This window comes from Manis javanica, unplaced genomic scaffold, assembly GCF_040802235.1.
Source record: "Manis javanica isolate MJ-LG unplaced genomic scaffold, MJ_LKY HiC_scaffold_24, whole genome shotgun sequence".
In the NCBI taxonomy this organism is placed as follows: domain Eukaryota; kingdom Metazoa; phylum Chordata; class Mammalia; order Pholidota; family Manidae; genus Manis; species Manis javanica.
The window spans coordinates 1,902,006-1,924,703 of record NW_027332170.1 but is presented as its reverse complement, the minus strand read 5'-3'; the positions used below and the strand labels follow the sequence as shown (position 1 = coordinate 1,924,703).

Here is a 22,698-nt window from a genome sequence, read left to right as displayed (position 1 = left end):
GTAAAGGCCTTTCTGACTTTCAGAATACTTTGGAATATTTGTTGTCTTTATAGTTTAGTAAGTACTCATAGTTTATTACTCTTATTGGGCCGAAAATATAAGTATGCCTATGTTTTACTATTTGACCACAGACTTTATACATTTGTCATTACAAACCTTAGCTGCACTGCATCATTAGTTCTTGAAATTTGACATCAAGAAAAGGATAGCAAAATACCACTCCTCAAAAATGCAATTAAACAAGCTATAAGATATAAAGAATACAGCATAAATAGACTAGGTTTTTTCAGCATATGTTTTAGCCCTAATTCACCTCCAATCCTCTTTCTCTTTCAAAATAATTTCTTCTCACAGCTTTCTTCCTGTATATCATCAGGCAGGACAAAGCATAAATACGGTTTAAAGGGAGATTTTAATCAGGAAATAAATAAGACATTAGAATGAAAAAGAGCATGTGATGATCTAATGCTGGTAGAAGCCTTGAGAAATCACTTCTGTACTTGGCTACCTGAGTGGTGTTTATTCATGCTAACGTATAACTTTAAATTTCATCATACTTTATCATAACTTTGCATTTTAAGTGGTTCAATGGATGGGTTCAATGAATTATAGATGTAGGGTTCAGGCCTTAATGCCTCTTATTTTACACACAAAACGTGCTAATGGAGTTTGACTCTGCAGCTTCCCAGGGACCCCATAAGCGCTCTGGCTTCTTGAGAATCACATTTGTAAGAGACCATTGCCAATTATTTTGAAATGGCATTATTTTTGGATTGCAGTCAACAGACTTGAGGCAAAACCATCACTGAAATGTATATGGGCAGAACATGTTCGCAAATAAAGAATCCCAAACCTTAGTATCATTGAGAAGATTTGTGGTATCCAACCAACTACGTAAACTCTTAGGATAGGGCATGAGGCTTCACTGTTCTTTCTTAACTACGACGTTTTAAGAGGTAAATTAAGCCTGTCAATTCCCTCCTCCTCCTCCTCCTCCTCCTCGTGAGGCTGCCCTGACTTTTACACGCAAAGGGTTATCATTAGTGGCCAGCAGGTGGGCCATAAATAGTCTTTGACTCCACCCTCCCCGCCTCAAAGATCTGATTTCCATCGCCCTATGGCGGCCGTGGCGTACTTCCGCCTCCCGCACTCCCCACGGCCTCTGCGCTCCTGGATTCTCCTACGTCATATCCGGCCATTGCGGTTCAGGGAACGAGCCCGCACGACGAAGTTGCTGTAGGGACCACCAGCTTTACGACCTCGTCGCGTGCGTATCGGCGCACGCCAGTCGGCAAGTGACTTGAGGGGGCGAGCAGGCGGGCAGCGGCCTTGTGCGCTGTGCTCACCGCTTGTAGCTTGCCACCACCAGCCTTACCGCTAGCCTCGGAAACCTCGGCCTGATCGCAGCGCTCACGCAGGTGCCGCCGCCCGCTTAGCTAGCTCCTCCCCGCGCGCGGCGGGGCCTTCTTGCGGCTCCCTCGCCCCTCAGGGCCCGCTGCCTCCTCGGGTCGCTCCCCCGCCCTTTTCCGGCGCCTTCTCCCTGCCCCCGGCTCTTTTCCTCAGATTCTCCGCCTCCGCCTCTCTGCCCAGTAACTTCGCCCCTTCTTCCTGAGGGCCGGGGCTGCTCTCGCCGGCTCCTCCGCTGGCTCGCCTTGGGCCGCGTGGTGGGCGCCGGCCGCCTCCGCGCGCTCCGCTGGGCCTGCCAGGCGCGTCGTCTCCGCTCAGGCCCGCCGTGCTGGAGCCGCGTCCGCGCCAGCCGCCTCAGGCGCCCTCGCGGCACGCGTTTTTGGGCTCGCGGTGACTCCTGAGCGCGCCTTCTCTTCAGGCGCATAGTTCGCGCAGCCCCATCCGGGAGGCCGAGCGGGCCAATTACCTTGTCTCCTCACTAGTTTTCGACACCCTTTTCAGAGTCTTTGCCTGATCTCATGCCCCTCGAGTGGCCAGTTCTTTCACGGCTTGGTTAACCAGGTCGCTTACGTCCATCCCGGCCAAGTGAGCTAACTTGCTGTGCCCAGTACAGGGAAAAGTCGTTTTGGAAAACTTGCTGAATTCGGACATTGTTTGACAGCCCGTGCTCTGGCCTGAACACCGACCGGAGGGTTCGTTGTTTGCTGTTTTCACAGTAGCCTGTTGAAAAAGCCCGCTTTTTTTTCTCTTTTCTCTGTTCAGATAATCAAGAGACCTGGTTACAACCGGCTTGTCCTGCAAATAGGTAGAGGGAAGGTGGTACCTGAGCCATTCAGTACCGAGTCATTTACTCTGGATGTTTACAGGTACAAGAATTCCTTGGAAGAAGACCTTGGGATAGCAGATCTTGTTATTAGTGGTGAAGGTAAAAGTGTTTTAGAATCTCAAAGAGTTCGGTTTTTGGTAGACAGTAACAAATCTGAACCTTTTGAGGCACAGTAAAATCGCTAGAGTAACTCACTGTAGCCCTTTTGAATGTAATGCTTGAATATAACAATTGAGAACTTTAGTGGAGAGAATTTATTTCTGGGTGATAGAAGCATGAGAAAAATTAAATCACCAACCCAACTTTAAGAAACCCTTAACACAGAGGGAAAAAATAATTTACTTGATGACACATGCAAAGAGTTGTCAAACTTGAAATTACTATTTGGGCTTAAGCAGGAGTGTTCAGCCAGCCAGTTGGTTGGATTGGTCATGGAGAAATTAGCTTAGAAAGATTTTGTGCATATTTGTTAAAATTGAGTGTGAAATGAATGCTTTCAAAAATGTTCTTTAACAATCACATACCGTGTAACAACTCATTGCTAGCTTTTTAGAGAACCATCCTGTTGTAGTTAGACTGCCAGTACCTTCAAAAGAACTGTTTTTGGGGAGGATTGTAATTTTGACTGCTGGAAAAGTGAGGGAGTAAGTTTCTTGGTTTTTAAAAAGCCTAGTTTGAAGAGAGGTCTTTCAGAATAGACATTACTACCAGATTTGGTGATTAGAAATGTATACGATAGTAATAGATTTTGGTATGGTTTTGCATGATTTGTGTATATAACTTGTTGAATTCTCCCAAACACTCCTATGAACTGTAGTGTCTGCATTTCACAGGAAGAAACTGAGACACAGAGGTTAAGTAACTTGTCTAGTTAGTAAATGCTAAACAGTCTGCTTTTAGAGTTTGTTTTAACTACTACCCTAGCATCTAAAGATTTTGCCTAGTCATTTATCAGTCTCTTTGCTCCCACTTAAAATAGCTAAATGACTTTAGATTTCAAAGTTGAATTAACCCAAGTATTGTACATATGAACATTAGTGGAGATTTGTTCTTGACAATTTTTAGGGTGTACCTCACAGGCAGAATCATAAACAGTGTTAAAAATTTTTCTTTATTGGTGTGTCTTCCTATTGAAGGCTTGCTTCTTCTACTTATGTTTGAATGAAAGTGCATTCAGTTTCATGTACAGTGTGTTGAACCTGAGTCTGATTTAGATTCAAGACTCATACTTCGGGCATAGTACTAGAGGGCAGGTGGCAAAGCACTCAGTCATGGGTCATCAGTGGCAAAGAACGTTTTCCAAGTAAGTTTTATAACACTTCATTAGAGAGCAACTGATGATTACATTTTTGTCATTTTAAAGGTATATAATTAAAAGGCCTGGATTGTAGTGTTGCAACTAAGTTATATTTTTACTTTTTAAAAATTTTGTTATCATTAATCTACAATTACATGAAGAACATTATGTTTACTAGGCTCTCCCCTACCCCAAGTACCCCGCACAAACCCCCATTACAGTCACTGTCCATCAGCATAGTAACATGTTGTAGAATCACTACTTGTCTTCTCTGTGTTGCACAGCCCTCCCCTTTCCCCCAGCCCCCACATTATACATGCTAATCATAATACTGCCTTTCTTCTTCCCTGACCTTATTCCTCCCTAACCTCCCATTCTCCCCAGTCTCTTTCCCTTTGGTAACTGTTAGTCCATTCTTGGGTTCTGTGATTCTGCTGCTGTTTTGTTCGTTCATTTCTTCCTTTGTTCTCATACTCCACAGATGAGTGAAATCATTTGGTACTTGTCTTTCTCTGCCTGGCTTATTTCACTGAGCATAATACCCTCTAGCTCCATCCATGTTGTTGCTATTGTAGGATTTGTTTTCTTCTTATGGCTGAATAGTATTCAGTTGTGTATATGTACCCTATCTTCTTTATCCATTCATCTACTGATGGACACTTAGGTTGCTTCCATTTCTTGGCTATTGTAACTAGTGCTGTGATAAACATAGGGGTGCATCTGTCTTTTTCAAACTGGAGTGCTGAATTCTTTGGGTAAATTCCTAGAAGTGGAATTCCTGGGTCAAATGGTAAGTCTGTTTTGAGCATTTTGAGGAGCCTCCATACTGCTTCCCACAATAGTTGAACTAATTTACATTCCCAGCAGTGTAGGACGATGGTTCCCCTTTCTCCACAACCTTGCTAGCATTTGTTGTTGTTTGTCTTTGAGTTGGTAGCCATCCTTACTGGTGTGAGGTGATATCTCATTGTGGTTTTAATTTGCATTTCTCTGATAAATAGGGATGTGGAGCATCTTTCCATGTGTCTGTTGTCCACATGAATTTCTTCTTTGGAGAACTGTCTGTTCAGCTCCTCTGCCCATTTTTTAATTGGATGATTTGCTTTTGTTTATTGAGGTGCGTGAGCTCTGTATATATTTGGATATCAAGCCTTTATCGGACCTGTCATTTATGAATATATTCTCCCATACTGTAGCGTACCTTTTTGTTCTATTGATGGTGTCCTTTGCTGTACAGAAGCTTTTCAGCTTCTTATAGTCCCACTTGTTCATTTTTGCATTTTGTCCCCTTTCCCGGGGAGATATGTTCATGAAGAAGTTGCTAATGTTTGTCTCCAAGAGATTTTTGCCTATGTTTTTTTGTAAGTGTTGTATGGTTTCATACCTTACCTTCAGGTCTTTGATCCATTTTGAATTTACTTTTGTGTATGGGGTTAGACAGTGATCCAGTTTCATTCTCCTACATGTAGCTGTCCAGTTTTGCCAGCACCATCTGGTGAAGAGACTGTCATTTCCCCTTTGTATGTCCATGCCTCCTTTATCAAATATTAATTGACCATATATATTTGGGTTAATGTCTGGAGTCTCTAATATGTTCCACTGGTCTGTGGCTCTGTTCTTGTGCCAGTACCAAATTGTCTTGATTACTATGGCTTTGTAGCAGAGCTTGAAGTTGGAGAGTGAGATCCCCCCAACTTTATTCTTCTTTCTCAAGATTGCTTTGGCTATTCGGGGTCTTTGGTGGTTCCATATGAATTTTAGAACTGTTTGTTCCAGTTGGTTGAAGAATGTTTTTGGTAATTTGATAGGGATTGCATCAAATCTGTATACTGCTTTGGGCAGGATGGCCATTTTGACTATATTAATTATTCGTAGCCATGAGCATGTAATGAGTTTCCATGTGCTGGTGTCCACTGTAATTTCTCTTAAGAGGGTCTTATAGTTTTCAGGGTATAGGTCTTTCACTTCTTTGGTTAGGTTTATTTCTAGGTATGTTATTCTTTTTGATGCAATTGTGAATGGAATTGTTTTCCTGATTTCTCATTCTGTTGGTTCATTGCCACAGATTTCTGCATGTTAACTTTGTATCCTGCAACTTTGCTCTATTCCAGTATCAGTTCTAGTAGTTTTGGAGTGGAGTCTTTAGGGATTTTTTTATGTACAATATCATATCATCTGCAAATAGTAACAGTTTAACTTCTTCTTTACCAATCTGGATTCCTTGTATTTCTTTGTTTTGTCAATTGCTGTGGCTGGGACCTCCAGTACTATGTTAAATAGCAGTGGGGAGAGTGGACATCCCTGTCTTGTCCCCGATCTCAGAGGAAAAGCTTTCAGCTTCTCGCTGTTCGGTATGATGTTGGCTGTGGGTTTATCATACATGGCCTTTATTAAGTTGAGGTACTTGCCCTGTACACCCATTTTGCTGACGGTTTTTATCATGAATGGATGTTGAATTTTGTCGAATGCTTTTTCACCATCTATGGAGATGATCATGTGTTTTTGTCTTTCTTTTTGTTTATGTAGTGGATGATGCTGATGGATTTTCGAATGTTGTACTATCCTCATATCCCTGGGATGAATCCCACTTGGTCATGCTGTATGATCCTTTTGATATATTTCTGAATTTGGCTTGCTAATATTCTGTTGAGTATTTTTGCATCTGCATTCATCAGGGATATTGGTCTGTAATTTTTCTCTTTCGGTGGGTTCTTTGCCTGGTTTTGCTATTAGGGTGATGCTGGCTTTAGAGAATGATTTTGGGAGTGTTCTCTCCTCTTCTATTTTTTGGAAAACTTTAAGGAGAATGGGTATGATATCTTCTCTGTATATCTGATAAAATTTCGAGGTAAATACATCTTGCCCGGGGTTTTATTTCTTGGGTAGTTTTTTGATTACCACTTCAATTTCTTTGCTGGTAATTGGTTTGTTTAGATTTTGTGTTTCTTCCTTGTTCAGTCTGGAAGGTTGTATTTTTCCAGGATGTTGTCCATTTCTTCTAGGTTTTTCAGCTTGTTAGTGTGTAGGTTTTCCTAGTAGTCTCTAATAATTCTTTGTGTTTCTGTTGGGTCCATCATGATGTTTCCTTTCTCATTTCTGATTCTGTTGATGTGTGTTGATTCTCTTTTTCTCTTAGTAAATCTAGGTAGAGGCTTATTTACTTTATTTTCTCAAGAGAACCAGGTCTTGTGTTCATTGATTTTTTCTGTTCTTTTATTCTTCTCATTTTTGTTTATTTCTTCTCTGATCTTTATTATGTCCCTCCTTCTGCTGACTTTAGGTCTCATTTGTTCTTCTTTTTCCAAGTTTGCTAATTGTGATGTTAGACTATTCATTTGGGTTTGTTCTTCCTTCTGTAAGTATGCCTTGATTGCTATATACTTTACTGTTTAGACAGCTCTCACTGCGTCCCACAGAAGTTGGGGCTTTGTGTTGTTGTTGTCATTTATTTCCATATATTGCTGGATCTCCATTTTAATTTGGTCATTGATCCACTGAGTGTTTAGAAGCATGTTGTTAAGCTTCCATGTGTTTGTGAGCCTTTTTGCTTTCTTTGTACAAGTTATTTCTAGTTTTATAACTTTGTGGTCTGAAAAGTTGTTAGGTAGAATTTCAATTGTTTGTAATTTACTGAGGCTCTTTTTGTGGCTGAGTATGTGGTCTATTCTAGTGAATGTTCCATGTGCATGTGAGAAGAATGTGGATCCTGTTGCTTTTGGTTGTAGAGTTCTGTATATATCTATTAGGTCCATCTGTTCTAGTGTGTTGTTCAGTGCCTCTGTATCCTTACTTTTCTGTCTGGTGGATCTGTCCTTTGGAGTAAATGTTGTGTTGAAGTCTCCTAAAATGAAGGCATTGCATTCTATTTCCTCCTTTAGTTCTGTTAGCATTTGTTTCACATATGCTGGTGCTCCTGTGTTGGGTGCATATATATTTGTGATGGTTATATCCTCTTGTTGGACTGAGCCCTTTATCATTATGTAATGTCCTTCTTTATCTCTTGTTACTTTCTTTATTTTGAAGTCTATTTTGTCTGATAGTAGTATTGCAACACCTGCTTTTTTCTCTCTGTTGTTTGCATGAAATATCTTTTTACATTCCTTGACTTTTAGTATGTGCATGTCTTTGGGTTTGAGGTGAGTCTATTGTAAGCAGCATGTAGATGGGTCTTTTTTTTTTATCCATTCACTGACTCTGTATCTTTTGATTGGTTCATTCAGTCCATTTACATTTAGGGTGGTTATTGATAGGAATGTACTTATTGCCATTTCAGGCTTTAGATTCATGTTTACCAAAGGTTCCAGGTTACTTTCCTTACTATCTAAGAGTCTAACTTAACTCACTTAGTGTGCTGTTACAAACACAATCTAAAGGTTCTTTTCTATTTCTCCTCCTTTTTCTTCCTCCTTCATTTTTTTATATATTATGTATAAAATTCTGTACTTTTTGTCTGTCCCTTGATTGAGTTTGGGGATAATCAGTTTAATTTTGCATTTGCCTTGCAATCAGCTGCTCCACACTCCCTTCCTTCGTTTGACTACCTCAAGTGACAGCTACCCAAGCCTAGGAACACTTGCATCTATAGCAGTCCCTCCATCATAGACTGCAGAGATGGTTTGTGGGAGGTAAACTCTCTCAGCTTTTCCTTATGTGGAAATTGTTTAATCCCTCTTCAAATTTAAATGATAATCCTGCTGGATAAAGTAATCTTGTTTCCAGGCCCTTCTGCTTCATGGCATTAAATACATCATGCCACTCCCTTATGGCCTGTACGGTTTCTACTGAGAAGTCTAATGTTAGTCTAATGGGCTTTCCTTTGTATGTGATCTTATTTCTGCATCTGACTGCTTTTAACAGTCTGTCCTTATCCTTGATCTTTCCCATTTTAATTACTATGTGTCTTGGTGTTGTCTTTCTTGGGTCCCTTGTGTTGGGAGATCTGTGGATTTCCATGGCCTGAGAGACCATCTCCTTCCCCAGATTGGGGAAGTTTTCAGTAGCTACTTCCTCAAAGATACTTTCTGTCCCTTTCTCTCTCTCTTCTTCTGGTAACCCTATAAGGCAAATATTGTTCTGCTTGAATTGGTCACACAGTTCTCTCAATATTCTTTCATTTTTAGAGATCCTTTTTTCTCTCTGTGCCTCAGCTTCTTTGTATACCTCTTCTCTAGTTTCTATTTCATTTATTGTCTTCTCCATTGTATCCAACCTGCTTTTAATACCCTCCATCGTTCTCTTCTACAGTTCAATCTCCAACCTGAATTCATTCCTGAGTTCTTGGATGTCTTTTTGTACCTCCATTAGAATGTTGGTAATTTTTATTTTGAACTCCCTTTCAGGAAGAGTCTTGTGGTCCATGTCATTTAAATCTTTCTTGGGAGTTGTATTAAAATTTTTACTCTGGGCAAGGTTCCTTTGGCGTTTTGTGATTGTATATGGGGCCCTCTAGTGCCCGGAAGGTGTATTCTGGATCTGCTCAGCCTCTGAAGCAATGTCGGGGTCGCAGGGGAGCGGTACCAGTGCCTTGGGGGAGGAAAGAGCTGTTCCCCGCTTCCCGGCTCCTGTGCCTGTCTCCACTGCCTGAGCCAGTGGGCCCGGCACACAGGTATAAGTTTTTGTCCCAGAGCAGCCGGATATGGATCCCTGCTTTCCACAAGTAGCCAGAATCCTATTCTCCAGGAACTGTTGTGTGTATTAACTTTCCAACCCGGTAGTCATGCGAGTCTCATGAAAGCACCATGAAATGTAGGTTTGTACTCCCAGAGCAGATCTCTGGAGCTAGGTATTCAGCAGTCCCAAGCCTTCCACTCCCTCCCTTCTCCGTTTGTCTTCCTCCCACCAGTGAGCTGGGGTGGGGGAAGGGTTCGGGTCCCGCAGAGCCACAGCTCTGGTGCTTTACCCTGTTCCGTGAGGTCTGCTCTTTTCTCCAGGTGTATGCAGTCTGATGCCGTCCTCTTTCCTGTTGCTCTCTCAGGATTAGTTGTGCCAATTAAATTTTCTCATTGTAGTCATTTTTAGGAGGAAGCCTCTGTCTCTCGCTCCGCCATCTTTAACCATCAGAATAGCTCTTCTTCAAGTTTTGTATCTTTTGAGTTCTAGCTGTAAAGCTTGGTGCAACACCTTAATTTTTTTACAACTGTATTAACACATTTGATTTACTTTTGTAGGTGCAGGAAGTTGTTTGGAGACTCTTGAAAAAGGAAAGCCACTTGTAGTGGTTGTAAATGAAAAATTGATAAGCAATCATCAGCTGGAATTGACAAAGCAGTTCTACAGAGACGGACATCTCTTCTATTGTACGTGCAGGTATGCTAGAGACTGATGATTTTACTTATTTAATCTCTCCGTAGCTCTTGCCTACCTGTCTAACCTTTCTGTCTTTTTGACCTCCTACCTTTTCCCACTTCAACTGTGATTTTGTGTTGTATTTCTTTCAAGTATAATTTCATTGCATGTAAGTATGTGTGTGTGTTTTTGTGTGTGTGCCCATGTACGTATATTCATCTGAACATGGCAAGTCACAAGAATATAGTTTTTGAATTTGTTTAGATTTTCGTTATCCAAGGAATGCATTTGCTTATTAATTGAAGTTTTACCTTCAGTAAATGCACTGGAATCCCTAAATTAAGTTTTTACTCATTCATTATTTCAACTAAACCTAATAAGTGGCATCCATTACCTTAGGTGCTATGGATACAGGGGAAATACAAGAGAAAAAGTCCCTTCTTTCATGGTGCTTATGTTCTAGTTGTGGGAGTTAGTAAACAGTTCATAAATAAGCCATCAGGATAGTTTCACATGGTGAAATGTGTTATGAAGAAAGTGAGGCAGAATGATGGAATGGCTGTGGTGGGTGAAGACTAATTAGATAAATTCAGGGAAGCCATGACTTGGGTATGTAACATTTGAGGTGATACCTCAGTGACAAGGAAGAACTAGTAATGGGAAGCTCTAGAGGCAGAAAGAACAGCAGCAATTGCAAAAGTCCCTAAGTTAGGAATGAACATGGAGTTTGGTGCATTTGAGGAACATGGAAATTTAGTGTGACAGAAGTATAGTGAACAAGGAAGAATGTAGTGTAAGATGAGACTGGGTGGGGACAGCTCGTGTAAGAGTTCTGATTTTATTCTGTTCAATACAGAAGCCGTTGGAATATTTTAAGCAAAGGCATTACTTTATGGTAAGGAGTATTATTTTCTAGAAATATATTAGAATTCTGCAAGAACTGATAACATCATGATAGAAGGATGAAGAAAATTGCTGTTTTTTTTCCTGACTAATGCTTCTTGAGACCATAGAAGCTTGATAAAGGGTCAGGTCAGTAATTTCCAATTGTTTGAGTTTAAAAGCTATACTAATTTAATGTTTTAAAAAGTAAAGACCTCAGTGAAGTATTACAAAATAGATAATTTTTAAGTTAAAATAAGATATATGAATCTTAGAAGAAACTGGCTAGAACATATTGAGCTTTTCTTTTAATTTTATGTGTCTCTTAGGCAATTTAAAATAAAAATAAACACCTGTTTATCATTAAATATTTATTGCATGCCTACTATCTGCCAGGCATTATTATGGGCACTTAGCATACATCAGTGAACAAAACAAGATTCCTATTCTCATGGAGTGGAGACAGATTTATTGATTGTTTCAAGAGCAGTTGTTGGTGTCCTATTCCCTATAATGATGGAGAAGAGGGAATTTCAGTGTGGTTTTATAATAATAGAAGCCATTCTAGAAAGCATTATGAGTCAGGGGAGAAACTAGTTAATCAAAATTATGTGGGCGTCAGATAATGGACATATCTGTCCCTGGGTAGTTTAGATTATTAGTGGTTAACAGGCATTTCTAAAGAGAATAAACTGTCACCTTCCTAATTGGTTTATGCAAATCAGTTTTTCCCAGTCACTTTTGATGTTTATTTTCATTCTAAATGTTGAACCAGCTTAAATTTATGTTGGTACATTAAAAAAGAGAAAACATTGATTTCATAAACATATCCTATACTTTGGTTGAAGAGGAGGAAGCTATACAAGTCTCCATTTTATTCATTTTTTACAGTTTTTTAGAAATCTCTTCTTATATTAATTTCAAGAAAGTCATACACATTAATGCCATAAGAACCAGTAATTGGTTGTATTTTTATTTTAGGTATATCATTTATTTGCCCCCAAATCTGGGCTGGGTGGTTGTACGTCTATTCTGATTTAAGTGACTGGTTGAACTAAATTTCTGAATAGCTGTATGTTGTGATTTGGAACCTTATTACCAGTGTGCATGGTGGCTGTGCATTGCTTAATCGTATATGTATTTATGTTAGAAAATCATTGTCAGAAAAAGTTTTTGCACAATCTTCATGCATGGTTTAGTCGTCTCCCCAGCTTATTGTTCTTATCTGGTAGCATTTATTCTGTTTTCATAAATTAATTTTACTTCCAATTACATATGCCCAGTCCTGAGAAGTGTTCCAAAGCCATGTGACCACATCTTCTATGAAATAACATTTCTGAAATATTTTAGTTGACATAAGAGAAAAGTATGTGTTGGATTGATATTGACATATAGTCTCTTCATACTGCTTTAATCTTGGTGTGTATATCTGTAGTATTAAAATACTTTTTCATGTGCAGTTTGAGAAGCATCACAGTGTGCTTGGAAGTTAGATTCAGTCATCAAGTGGGTAGCAGATGAATTATGGGATTATCTCCCATGTTACCTAATATTTTTCTTCTATTGTTTTAGCACACTTCCTTGGTTATAACAGCCAACGGACTTATCAACACTGAAATATTTTCCTCCTTGCTTGCCAGAAAAATTTTCTGCATATTCAGATAAAGTTGTTGGATTACAAAATAAACACTTAAAACTCTGAACACTTTAAAAACACCCTCCAAATCCAGCATATGGAATATGGTTAAGTCAAATTAAATACATAATACATGTTTGCAGAATAATATAAATTAATAAGTTTCCTACATTTATATGATGTATAGAAAATTTTATGGTGTAAATATTAGCATTTGGGTCCAAATCCTAATTACAATTTAATAAATTGATTAGATTTTTTTCTCATCTTTTAGTAAAAGAAATATGTTTATAAGCATTCATAGGTTTTATCCTAGAATCCTAAGTGAATTTATAATCATGAAAAAATGAACAAAACTTAAAATCTTGGACAAGAACCTCAAAGATAGTTACTAGTTTGAATTTTAAAAATGAAATAGTAACAAACTAAAAAAAAGAGCACCTTTAGCTTCTTAATCCAAGGAACCAATTTTTTTTAAAGAGACAAGCAAAAATGATGGATTGTGCTCTGAAATAAAAAGCTCAATAGTTACTAAAAGAAATGAACAAGAATAAGTATCAAGTCATTTGATGTATTGTACTTGGAGAAACTCTTTTTATCCGGAAGGGTGAAGTGGATGTGTTTGTTCACTTTCCCCTAAAATAACAAATGGAAAGTGACAAAATAATCTTGCTTGATATCAAAGCTTTACTGGTTTGAGAAGAGTAAATCAGAAAAGACTTACGCCCATAGGACTTGATGTTATTTTTTAAGGCCCTCTCTTGCAGTGGTATTGAAACATTTATTGTAACATCAGAGAAATTCCTAATTTATGTACTTAGAAAATTAGTTGTCCAAATGTGTAAGTGATCTGATGTGTGTAATGCCTAAATACATCTTTTAGAGTTCACACAATTCAAGATAGACATATATTAAGGAATTCTGATGAACAGAGATTACTTTTAAGACCAAAAAGTAAACCAGATTAGCCATAAGTGTTCATAGTTTCCTGGTGGAAAGTTTAGGTATAATCCATTCATAAAAAAAGAGCATTCACTATGAAGACCTACTTTCCACTCTATTATCCCAAAATGTTGAATATTTTAAATATTTGACTGGGGATGCATTATGTGATGTTTTTGTAGATTTATTTTCCTGATTGTGTTTTACTTGAGCTAATGTTTATTAAAAATAAAGTCTTAGTAATGGTAGAAGGTGGTGGCTAAGAAGTACTCTGGGTAGCAGGAGGAAGCCAACTTGGATTACAATTTTATTGAGAATAAGCTTAAAAGTGAGTAATTTGCATCTGTATGGGTAGGAATTCACAGCACCATAATCATAATTGTATAGTATTTCGATGTGCTCATGTTGTAGAAAAGGCCCTATTCAAATATATGGGGAGAATTTGACTTTTGGGCTTTTAAAGTGTTTCTCTAGTTTGAGAAAACCAATTGTGGCTTAAAATTTATGTTTACTCAATCTTTAATCATTTTATGTCATGAAGGACTAACCATAGAGAAACAGGAACAAGTGAAAGGGTTTACTTAAAACATCAGCTAAAAAGCAACATAGGGCGCCACAACCTTGGCTTCTCTCCTTCCCTAAGAATACATAACCCAGATTCAATTTTTTTGTTTAAAAGAAGCTTGAGTAATGGTGTAGACTGTGTATAATGACATCCCTCTGATTACATATTTGTGAGATTATATCAGTTGTGGGGTTTAAAAATCAAAGGATATCTTTGCATCTATTTAATTTGGCGGGAATCCTCAAGATCGTCTAGTCCAATCTCATCATCTTCTCAGTTGAGAAAGAACGTCAGAGGTTATGGCTTGTCTAACAGCCTTTGGCAGAGTTGCCGTTAGAAGCAGCTTCTCGACTCCTACTCCTGTGCTCTTTCTACCTTACCATAATATATGGTGAAGCTTTTTGTTTCTTTATGTTTGTTTAGTGTTTAGTTACTTTACTCTTCAGAGGAAACTTGTTCATTTCCAGAAGCTGTTCAGCTCTTTTCAGTTGTAATTGAACACTTTGCGTATTTAAGTTTCTGTTGGTGTATGACAACCTTACCTCAAAATTAGAATTCTGTGATTCCTGAGTGTTTGAAGTCTAGCAAGATGCTCTGAGTGGGATTGGTACTAGATTGAAAGAGTGAAGGCTTTAAGACAAATAACTAGATTTTTGGAGTTGGAAGAGAATTTTAAATATACCAGATGCAAACCACTCATTTAACATATAAGAAAAGAGGCAAAGATGAATTAATTGCCAAGTTTACATGGCATTGGTCCTCATGAAAAAATTAATGATAATCAAAATTCTGTTAGAAATAATTTGCTCAGTGGAGTGAAATCAGTTTGGTGTTATTACAAGACAGAGCTTCAGGTTCTTGAAAGCAGTGCGTAAGTGGAGTGCACTTTATTTAATAGCAGCTTTCTGCTGCACATATTTCAAGTTCCAGGAATAAGAAATCAATAGAGAATGGTTAGTATTTTGAGAAATTTGCATCGTGGATAGGTTCAGAGGTGGAAAAGTAATAGAAAGTTGATGTTGGAGTAGATAAAAGATGATGTGAGGTTATAGGATGATGGGAAAGAATTTAGATTACTGTGCTTACAATTTGGGATGAAATGTAAGAGCTGGTAGGATTTGGTGTTAGGTAAGAAAGAGTATATGAAAGTACTATCAGGTTTTTTAAATTTCAGGCACCTTAGAGCACTACCTTGTATGCCTTTAATGGCAAATAATGCAGACACACGGGGCAGTGTAAAAATATGTTAATTCTTACATTTTTAGTCTTAGAAACTCTTCCTCAGACTAAGTCATTAATGACTAGCGGTGATCTATGTAATTTTCTTGGCCCTTTATTATGGTATAATCATTTAATCCCACTGATTTGTTCACATATAAAATTTGCAGAGATGACCAAAAATCTTTACACAGTCTCAGAAATGACATGTATTGGTGAATTATTAGAAATTAATTTTTGAGAACAATTTGGAATGAGTAGGCCTGATAGCTATGCAGTAATCAATTTTCTGCTGTACAATTAGTTGCATATTTCTGTGGGGGAGTAGGGAAAGAAAAATAATGCCTGTTGTGTGCTTAGAAATGTATCAGGTCCTATTCAGAGCACTTTAGACAAATGAGTTCATTTAATCTTTACAATAACCCAATGAAATAGTTACTATTATCTCATTTTACAAATGAGGAAAATGGGCTCAGATCATAATGTGAAAAAGGAGTTTCATGTTAAATGAACTGTCCAAAAGATGGCTTTGGAATTGTAATTGGAACACTGAATTATATTTCCACCATTTGTGGGGATAAGAAGAGAATATTCGAAATCCAAGAAATTTTGATTGTATGATAGCCACAGGTATTTAATATACTTCAGTTTTTACATTGCTATTTATAATCATAAAATTAATTTAGAGAAATTATCCCAGTAGGTTTACATAGTTGCAAGTTCTTTACTGTTTCTTTTGTTTGCTCTTTAAATATTTATGTTTTAGCTTCTATTTTTGTTCTTTAATGTAATTATTTTTCCTTGGTATTTTTATCACTTCCACAGCTTCTACTACTGATTGCTCTATCTATACTCCTCCATCCAGTTGCCTGTTGGTCTTGTTTGTCTGTTAACTCTCTAGGCACCTTAAACTTGATGTGCCCCAAACTAAAATCATATTTCTCCGTTTCATCCTTCTGAGATCCTTATCATCATTTAGTGGTAATAATGGGGTCACCATTTAGTCATTCCCCTATGCTTTAACTCTTACTCTTCAACCCTGTATTGGTCACCGTGTATTTAGAGCTTTACTTCCTAAGTGTCTCATGCCCATTTATTTCCTTATTTAGTCTTTTAACAAAAATGCATAGTAAGACTTTACTTTTTGTATCACAGGACTCAAGACAGGATTCCTGCCCTGGAGGAATGCTCATACAGTGTAGTTGAGGATGAACTGTTTTACTCATTCTTGAAGCCTCTGCCTGAAACTCTTTAGGCTTTCCATAAACGATAAGTGTACTTTTGTAACTTAGTATTCTTTTTTCATTATCTTGCTTAGGAGTTGGTACTGGTTTTAGGAAATACTGTCATCACACACATACTCATTTCATACAGTCTTTGACTTGACTCCAAAGTATTATGTCTCTTGTTCAGGAGGAAGTTGTGACCCTCACATTGTATGGTGAGTTTGTAGCATCAAGCATTTATAGGAGTAGCATCTAAAATGTAGCAGTGCTTATCCTGTGTAATGTCTTAATGGTATTTAAGGGTCTGTCATAATGTTGCTTATTGGGGATATTTTGGTAAAATGTGATGTAAGTTAGTTTTATTAAAAGTAGTAGCTATAGTGTTTTCCAGTAAGAAAGGTTAAGGATAACTTTTGAATGACATTTAATTTTGTTCCCTGTTAGTTGGTAAATTCCTGAAATATTTTAGCACAATCTTAATATTGTATGGTCTTTTAATTCTTATAATTTTTGTAGGTGTTTAGACAAAAGGCGAGCAAATCTAGTTAGCTTCCAACAGGAATGTAGAATATATTCTTCTTGATTGATACTGATTCCTGTAAAATATTTTGAGATGTTTATATATTGTTATACACCATCTATTTTAATATTTTGGAAACTTTCAGATCTTTATTATCTTTATGAATTTTACCACAATCTGGTCAAAATTATTTATTATGATTAACATTGATTTTATTTTAATGGCTACAGTCCTATTCTTTAAGGCAGTAGTTCTTAAGCTTCCTTGGGTTGTGCAGCCCTTCAAAATATTTAAAACTATTGCTTTTCTCCCTACTGGCACATATACACATTTTGCAGTGAATGAAATTTCAGGGAGTTTAAAGATGCCTTGAGACCCTAAGTAAAGAATCCTTAGACTAAGGGCAACTTCAGTAACTTCATTCCTGATTGTAGGAGTCATAGGTCATTGCTTATTATAATTATTAGACTCCTTTATAATTAAATACTTTTGTTAAGTACACTTAATTTTAGTAATTCCCAGTTTTAAAAATAATATAGCAAATTATGAACTTTTCTCATCAAGTTTAACACATAACCAAACAACATGTTTTGAAACTAACCTTCATATTATTAACCCATTGTTTATAACCCCTAATGGCTTGTGTAGCACTGTTTCTAATTGGTAAAAGGAACCAAATGGAATTTAGTAATTAGTTTTAGCTTATTTGGTAAACCTGTACAGTGATTTAGTTATTAACTGCCCAGTGTGGTTCTAAAGTATTTGTTTCCTGAGCTGGTAGTCACTGTTGGAGCTGTCTGTGAGAAGCCACATAGTGCATCTTTTTTACTGTTCATTTTCTCTTTTGTACAGAACGTACTGGTTGTTTCTCCACTGCCAGTAGGAAGTGGGTGGATAATAAGTGCATAGAATTTAGGAGTGAAAAACATTCCTAAATCCTTAGCCTAACTAATATTCTGGATCTTAATTTCCCCATTTGTGAATTAGTAAAACTAACTTCCTTCACTGGTGTTTTCTAAGATATAAAACCACTTATGTGGAAAGTTTGAAAATAAATGTCAAAATAAGACATTTTCTCTTGGTTAAGAGATTTTGTTTTAAGAAATAGGAATAGTCTTAGAGATAGTTCCCTAGAATTCACAGTAGACAGCCCTAAGTAATACAGAAAGCAAAGTCCTCATTGACACCAAATTTCATTGTTAAATTCATATTCTGTCTCTGGTTGGGGTTATAGAAAATTAAAGTTAATGGGTATTTCCAGCGCATCAAAAGAAAAGAATGGTCTGGTCTTTATTCTCTCTTTCCTCAGTGCCCTGTCTGTCTATAGAGTGATGAGACATTGCAAATAACATAAATCAAAAATGAAACCAAAACAAAAATCCTGAGTATTTCTGTGTAAATATGATATATTTTTAAACAAGTACCATTTTCCTTTTTTCTTATCTGTATTAGCATGCTTCAGGTGGAAGTGGGGAAGAGAAGAAAATGAAAGCAAGTAGTTCTTGGTAATGTTTCTTCTGTTTCATATATCTGAGAAGCATCACTGCTTTATTGGAAATCAATTCTTGCTTGTCTTCGTTGTCTTCATTAAACCTGAGGAGGAGGTTGAATAGGGCTGGGTGGCCATATTTTTTGTAGAACCATTGTGTTCCCTTACAAATAGTGCCTTACTAATTCTGTTTAAATGTCTACCATGAAAGAAAGTGATGGGTTCTGGTTGAGGGTGCTGTTAAAAAGTGTTTTTAAAGAACTTTACCATAATATTTTTCATTAATGAAAGACTTTAAAAATAAGTTATCTATAGAGTTTATGTATTCCCCGAATTGGCCCCATGTTTTTTGGTGCTAAAAATAATTAAAATAAATGGTTTAGTATTAGTTTCTAAAATACCGATTGTCTTTTCAGCAGGTTCTGCCACAAATTGTTATGTACATGTGTTTGTTATCTTTTTTTTACCAGTTTTATTTACATACAATTGACATACAATTGACTTATACAATTGCATATTTTTAAGGTGTACAGAAAAATGGTTTAGTATATGTATATATTGAAAAAAGATTACCATAGTAAGTTTAGTTAATACCCATCACCACACAGTTACAAGTTTTGTTGTCTTTTTAAAAATCTAGGCCCATTTCTTTCATTTAGTAATGCAAGATTTATTATTCATTTTTGTGGCCAAGGTAACCCTACATTTTGCTAGAATGTTAATTCCCCTGTAGCCTATTTTCATGGTTAATGTGGATCATTCATTTGACCATCTAAATCTATTATCCATCATTGAATCACAGAGAATCAGAGTTCCTTAGACTTGAACGGGTGCTTAGAGATCATGCAGCCCATCTCCTTTATTTTGCAAATGAGGAAACTGACCCAGAGAGATAAAAGTGGCATAATCAAGTTCATAACACTCTTTTCATGGTACCATGATGCCTCTCAGTAACTAAAATAATTCAAGAGCATCATGTGCCATATACATTTACAACTATACTTTGTATATTATAAGTAATACATGCTTTAGAAATATTCCAAGCATATACCTCATTTGTTTGAAATATGAAGGGGTGTTCTGAGAGTTAAAACTGCTAGTATTCATATGTTGTCCTACAAAGAAGAAATAGAAATGAAAACAAATTACATTTTTTTATTTTGTTATCATTACTCTACAGTTACATGAGGAACATTATGTTTACGGGACTCCCCCCATCACCGAGTTCCCTCCACATTCCCCATTGCAGTCATTGTCCATCAGTGTTGTAAGATGTTGTAGAATCACTACTTGCCTTCTCTGTGTATACAGCCCTCCCCGTGCAAACCCCCCCACATTATACATGCTAATCATAATGCCCCCTTTATCCCCCTCCCCACTCATTCCCTCCCTTCCCACCTGGTCCTTTTCCCTTAGGTAACTCTTAGTCCATTCTTGGGTTCTGTGAGTCTTCTGGTGTTTTTGCTCCTTCAGTTTTTCCTTTGTACTTATACTCCACAGATGAGTGAAATCATTTGATACTTGTTTGTCTCCGCCTGGCGTATTTCACTCAGCATAATACCCACTAGCTCCATCCCTGTTGTTGCAAATGGTAGGATTTGTTGTCTTCTTACGGCTGAATAACATTCCATTGTGTATCTGTACCACATCTTCGTTATCCATTCATCTGCTGATGGACACTTAGGTTGCTTCCATTTCTTTGCTCTTGTGAGTAGTGCTGGGATAAACATAGGGGTGCATTTGTCTTTTACAAATGGGGCTTCTGCGTTCTTAGGGTAAATTCCTAGAAGTGGAATTCCTGGGTCAAATGGTATTTCTATTTCTAGTTTTTTGAGGAACCTCCATACTGCTTTCCACAATGGTTGAACTAGTTTACATTCTGACCAGCAGTGTAGGAGGGTTCCCCTTTCTCCACAACCTCACCAACGTTTGTTGTTGTTTGTCTTTTGAATTGTGGCAATCCTAATTCTGTGGTTTTAATTTGCATTTCTCTGATGACTAGTGATGTGGAGAATCTTTTCATGTGTCTGTTTGCCATCTGAATTTCTTGTTTGGGGAAGTGTCTGTTCAGATCCTGTGTCCATTTTTTAATTGGTTGATTTGCTTTTTGTTTGTTGAGGTGCGTGAACCCTTTATATATTTTGGATGTCAACCCTTTATCGGATCTGTCATTTATGAATATATTCTCCCATACTATAGGATGGCTTTTTGTTCTATTGGTAGTGTTCTTTGCTGTACAGAAGCTTTTCAGTTTGGTATAGTCCTACTTGTTCATTTTTGGTTTTGTTTTCCTTTCCCCGGGGAGATATGTTCATGGAGAATTTGCTCATGTTTATGTGCAAGAGAATTTTGCCTATGTTTTTTTCTATCTAAGAGTTTTATGGTTTCATGACTCACATTCAGGTCTTGGATCCATTTCAAATTTACTTTTGTGTATGGGGTTAGACAGTGATCCAGTTTTATTCTCTTTCATGTAGCTGTCCAGTTTTGCCAACACCAGCTGTTGAAGAGGCTGTCATTTCCCCTTTGTATGTCCATGGCTACTTTATCATGTATCAACAGACCGTATTTATATCTGGACTCTCTGTTCTGTTCCACTGGTCTGCACATCTGTTCTTATGCCAGTACCAAATTGTCTTGATTACTGTGGCTTTTTAGTAGAGCTTGACATTGGGAGCCAGACCCCTCACTTTATTTTTTCTGCTCAGGATTGCTTTGGCCATTTGGGGTCTTCGTGGTTCCATATGAATTTTAAATATATTTGTTCCAGTTCGTTGAAGAATGCTGTTGGTATTTTGATAGGCATTGCATTAATCTGAAGATTGTTTTAGGCAGGATTGCCATTTAGACAATATTAATTCTTCCTAGCCAAGAACATGGGTTGAGTTTCCATTTGTTAGTGTCCTTTTTAGTTACTTTAAGAGTGTCTTGTAGTTTTCAGGGTATAGATTTTTACTTCCTGGGTTAGGTTTATTCCTAGGTATTTTATTCTTTTTGAATGAATTGTGAATGGAATTGTTTTCCTGCTTTCTCTTTCTGCTAGTTCATCGTAAGTATATGGAAGCAACAGATTTCTGTGTATTAATTTTGTATTCTTCAACTTTGCTGAATTCAGGTATTCTAGTTGTTTTACAGTGGAGTCTTCAGGGTTTTTTATGTACAATATCATGTCATCTGAGAATAGTCACAGTTTGATTCTTCTTCTCTTTACCAATCTGGATTCCTTACATTTCTTTGTTTTGTCTAATTGCCCTGTCTAGGACCTCCAGTACTATGTTGAACAACAGTGGGGAGAGTGGGCATCCCTGTATTGTTCTCGATCTTAGAGGAAAAGCTTTCAGCTTCTCACTGTTAAATATGATATTGGCTGTGGGTTCATCATATATGGCCTTTATTATGTTGAGGTACTTGCCCTGTATACCCATTTTGATGAGATTTTTTATGATGAATGGATGTTAACTTTTGTTGAATGCTTTTTCAGCATCTATGGAGATGATCATGTGTTTTTGTCCTTCTTTTTGTTTATGTGGTGGATGATGTTGATGGATTTTTGAATGTTCTACCATCCTTGCGTCCCTGAGGTGAATCCCACTTGGTCATGGTGTATGATCCTCTTGATGTATTTTTTAATTCAGTTTGCTAATATTCTGTTGAGTATTTTTGCTTCTATGTTCATCAGGGATATTGGTCTATAATTTTCTTTTTCGATGGGGTCTTTGCCTGGTTTTGGTATTAGAGTGATAGTGGCTTCATAGAATGAATTTGGAAGTATTCCCTCCTTTTCTATTTTTTGGAAAACTTTAAGGAGAATGGGTTTTATGTCTTGTCTATATGTGTTATAAAATTCAGCAGTGAATCCATCTGGACCAGGGGTTTTGTTCTTGGGTAGTTTTTTGATTTACCGCTTCAATTTCGTTGCTGGTAATTAATAGTCTGTTTATATTTTATGTTTCTTCCTTGGTCAGTCTTGGAAGGTTGTATTGTTCTAGGAAGTTACCCATTTCTTCTAGGTTCCAGCTTGTTAGAATAGATTTTCATACTATTCTCTAATAATTTTTTCTATTTCTGTGGGGTCCATCCTGTTTTTTCCTTTCTCATTTCTGGTTCTGTTGATGTGTGTAGATTCTCTTTTTCTCTTGATAAGTCTGACTATTGGCTTGTCTGTTTTATTTTCTCAAAGAACCAGCTCTTGGTTTCATTGATTGTTTTTTGTATTGTTTTATTCTTCTCAGTTTTATTTATGTCTTCTCAAATCTTTATTATATCCATCCTTATGCTGACTTTGGGCCTCATTTGTTCTTCTTTTTCCAGTTTCAATAATTGTGACTTTAGACTATTCATTTGGGATTGTTTTTCCTTCTTTAAGTAGGCCTGGATTGCTATATGCTTTCCTCTTAAAACTCTC

The 22,698-nt window shown here is 37.2% G+C and overlaps 1 protein-coding gene across 1 annotated transcript in view; it reads left to right on the top strand.

Annotated features, from left to right (window-relative positions):
* Nucleotides 1–662: 662 nt before the first annotated feature.
* Nucleotides 663–22,698, top strand: part of LOC108396645 (ALG13 UDP-N-acetylglucosaminyltransferase subunit) — a 69,700-nt gene continuing 47,664 nt past the window's right edge. The window contains 5 exon segments of the mRNA XM_073228310.1: nucleotides 663–728; nucleotides 1,210–1,252; nucleotides 1,255–1,295; nucleotides 2,170–2,332; nucleotides 9,698–9,836. Coding sequence (XP_073084411.1) covers nucleotides 663–728; nucleotides 1,210–1,252; nucleotides 1,255–1,295; nucleotides 2,170–2,332; nucleotides 9,698–9,836 — 452 coding nt within the window.